The 3,984-nt window shown below is 35.7% G+C and overlaps 1 protein-coding gene across 1 annotated transcript; it reads left to right on the top strand.

The window, feature by feature from the left end:
- The first annotated feature begins 844 nt into the window (after positions 1-844).
- On the top strand, positions 845-2,101 carry LOC150085708 (zinc finger MYM-type protein 1-like). The gene is made up of 2 exons (XM_090374657.1): positions 845-1,354; positions 1,445-2,101. The coding sequence occupies exons 1-2, from the start codon at positions 845-847 to the stop codon at positions 2,099-2,101; spliced, it is 1,167 nt and encodes a 388-aa protein (XP_090230783.1).
- Positions 2,102-3,984: the final 1,883 nt, after the last annotated feature.

Below are 3,984 nucleotides of genomic sequence, written 5' to 3'. Positions count from 1 at the left end.
CATTTCACCATGTTTTAATGATGGCTTAATTAATTTTAATATTAATGATGTGCATTTTGCCAGTATATTATTAAGTATTAACCTTCCTGAATGAGTATTATTATGCTCAATAATTCGGCCAGTTGAGGCCTACGTTGATTTGAGGATAGAACCTACTTAGATTTAAGATAAGGCATACTTTGAGCCCCATCTGTTCTGGTTTGGACAAGGCAAAGGCTCTCTGAGCTCGCCGACCCTTAAGTAAACTGTATTCTTATTTGTGACCCTGGCGGGTTCCGTTCAGTCATGTCAGCCAGAAAGTTGAATAAATATAATTCAGTTAAATCAATATTTACCAACTGTTTCACCCTTTCAGATTAATCATGTCGGAGAAGATTTCAGATTAATCATGTCGGTTTGAGAGTGGAGCAAACAAAAGAAAAAGACAACAAGAGAAGACGCGGAAGCATGAAGAACTGCTCAGTGAATCTCTAAACTTATTTGATCTTGGGTTCAAACTCAAGGCAGCAGCAGAACAACAAACAAAAATGCATCCAATGATGGCAAAATGACCAAGGCACTAGAAGTTCAAGTTGTCTCTGATGATGCCAATGCCATAGGATTTGATGCTGAGCTTGTCCACCAGAAGAAGACGACCCAGGATATGGATATCAAGATGACATTAGTTTGTGGACAAACTCAAATATAACAAAGGAGGTACGTGACATTTGGTGTAAACATGGTCCCGTGGAATGCCAGCACCATGATGATGACTTTTCTTTATCCGAAAGACAATACTCTGATAAGAAAAGAAATTGTTCATGTTCGTTGATATTCCGAAAACATAATTGGTGATAAAATTAAAATGGAATGGCTAATGTATTCTCCCTCAATAGGAAATGTATATTGTTTTGCTTGGGTTCTCTTTGATGGTATACATGGATCAAAAACCAGGTTTTCTGATGATGGATTTTCAGACTGGAAACATGCCTCTACACGCATTACAGAACATGAGAACAGTTCTGTACATCGGACCTCTATGATGACATGGATTTCTAGACGAAAAGCACTTGGACGAATTGATTCAATATTGGAAATCCAATTCACAGAGGAAAAAGAATACTGCACAAAAGTGCTGCAAAGAGTAGTGTCAACTATAAAGTTTCTCTCATCTCGTGGATTAGCATTTCGTGGTGATAGAGAAGTACTTAATTCTCAACAGAATGGCAATTACCTCGGGATACTTGAATTACTTGCTGAGTATGATCCTTTTCTTAGTTCTCATATAGCAAAATATGGTAATAAAGGAGGAGGAAAAGCTTCATATCTATCTTCAACAATATGTGAGGAAGTCATAGAGATTATGGGAAATAAAGTATTGAAAACCATTGTAGAAGAAATCAAGGAAGCCTAATACTTTTATCTAAGTGTTGACTCAACACCAGCCAATTCTCACACTGATCAGCTGACTGTAGTTTTTCGCTATGTTGGAATATCAGATAATAAGGTTATTGAATGTTTTCTCACTTTCATTCCCATTGCAAGCCACACTGAAGAAGTTCTTGCCAACATTGTCTTGAAATTCTTTGGACAAATTGGAATTGATGTAGCTAATCTAAGAGGACAGTCTTATGACAATGCATCAAACATGTCAGGATTCTACAAAGGTCTTCAAGCACATATTATGAATAGCAATCATCTTGCACATTACATTCCATGTGCTGCACACTCCCTTAATTTGGTAGGTGTATGTGCTGTGGAAAGCTGCATTGGAGCAATTTCATTCTTTGGTCTTATACAAACGCTTTACAATTTCTTTTCTGGTTCAACTCTACATTGGTCAGTAATACTTCAGTGCCTTAAAGCTGAAAGTGAAAGTGAATCTACATTGGTAGTTAAAAGAGCATCAAATACTAGATGGTCTCCAAGGGCCGATGCCACAAAAGCCTTGTCTAAAGGTTACAGCTATTTTCAACAAGCTTTGAAGTTAATCTCAGAAGATGGAAATCGGAAGGCTGACACACGTTATGAAGCAAACATTATACTTAAGCAGCTATCAAAGTTGGAAACAGTTCTCTTGGCAGACTTCTGGGCTGTCATACTAGAGAAGTTTAATCAATGAAGTCAGCAAATCACTTTAAGTTGAAACACTGGAGCTTCAATCAGCTATTAAACTTCTTAAATTTCTACTGGATTTTTTGATGTCGCAGCAGGATCAGTTTGAAATGTTTGAAAATAAAGCAAAAGACAAAGAAGAAAATACGGAATACTGTGACGAACAAAAACGAGAGAATTGGAAAAGAAAACGAATCAATGATGGTAATGCTGAAGATATTGCTTTGCGAGGAAGACAGAAGTTTAAAATGGAAACATATCTACCCATCATAGACAAGTTATGCCCAGCTCTTTTTCATTGCATTGAAGCATATCAAAATGTTCATTTATTATTTGGTTTCCTGGTCGAATTTCCTACAATAAATGATGAAGACATTTCAACAGCAGCAGCCAAGTTTCAGAAGATTTACTCAGATGACATCGAGCCTGGATTTGTGCCAGAAATTCTTCACTTCAGGAACTTTGTTGGGCAATTTGATGAATTCAGGCACAAACATGAAACACTACAAGCTTTTGATATCTACACCCTTGTAGTAAACAATGGATCAAGATCAAGATTAGACCGGGGTTCGAGCCCGTCACCACCAAATACGGAGGATGCAGAAAGGTCAGGGAATGACCACCGCATATCCCGGAGCAATATGGCCTTAGTTGCTAATGCTCCTAAAAACCAAACAACAACAACAACATCATTCCCTAATGTTGAAATAGCACTACGGATTTACTTGTGTTTAATGATAACTAATGCGACTGTAGAGAGGAGTGTTTCCAAGATGAAATATCTAAAGAATATACGCAGATCGACAATGGCACAAGAACGATTAAACAGACTTGCTCTCATGGCAATTGAAAACGATGTTCTCAAGAATTTAAAATTTACTGAGGTTTTGGAGAAATTTGTTTCCGAGAAATTACGCAAAGCAAATGTTTGAATTTTAATTGTTGTTAGCCTTGTAAAAATAAATTTAATTTTTGTTTAACCTTTTTTTTTTAACTTTATAAAATATTACTGGGGGCCTCACAGTACCTGTAGCCCAGGGGCCTACAAATCTTAATCCGGCGCAGATAAGTATTATTATATTAGAGGTTATAACACATCTCATATTGTGAAACCCTTCATAGCAAGTTGCATTACGCTTATACCTCAAATAGACAACAGTTCCCATAATTTTAAAATATAAGAGTAAAGCATTCTGAGATGGGTTTTACAATATGAGATGTATTATAATAATATCTCCTTTACAAACTCTGTTTGCTTCTAACTATTCATCTACGTACTAAATTAATGCAACACGTTAACCAGAAGAATATTTCAATTTTTTGCAGCTTGAAGCATTAACAGTTCTATATTTATATTGGTAGCTCATCCTTTGATGGGTCATCTAGGTCTTATAACCCAGATTTTTTTAAAAAAACTCTGGGTTAGAAGACCCAGGTTTTTTTTTTTTTTAAATCTCTGGGTAGAAGACCCAGATCTGGTCCGCGAAAACCTTTACAGACCCAAAACTTCTGTATCATCTTAGCATCTTTACAAACAGTAATCATTAATAATTAATTAAAAACAATAATTCATGTGTGCAAATTAAATTAATAAATCTTTATTTGTCCTACTAAGATACATACGTGTTACATTGGTGAGAGATAAATTCCCTTCACGGCAATATATGCCAGGGAATGATAAAATAAAAAAAAATAAGTAACAAAAAATTAACGGTTCACTTTCAGAATTTCTGGGATTCATTTGCAGATAAACAATGTTCAGCGGAACACATATTGAACCACTGTCTGACACTTTTACTCGTGGATATTTCTTAATCCGTATAATATCATTCATAATATGTCTCAAACGCTTGTTCCAATTTTTTTTGCGTTGTCTAGGACTCTTTAATT

The sequence above is a fragment of the Mastigoproctus giganteus genome, chromosome 5 (assembly GCF_048544385.1).
Source record: "Mastigoproctus giganteus isolate SK-2022 chromosome 5, ASM4854438v1, whole genome shotgun sequence".
In the NCBI taxonomy this organism is placed as follows: domain Eukaryota; kingdom Metazoa; phylum Arthropoda; class Arachnida; order Uropygi; family Thelyphonidae; genus Mastigoproctus; species Mastigoproctus giganteus.
The sequence above is the reverse complement of the archived record's forward strand: the minus strand, read 5'-3'. Positions and strand labels throughout refer to the sequence as shown.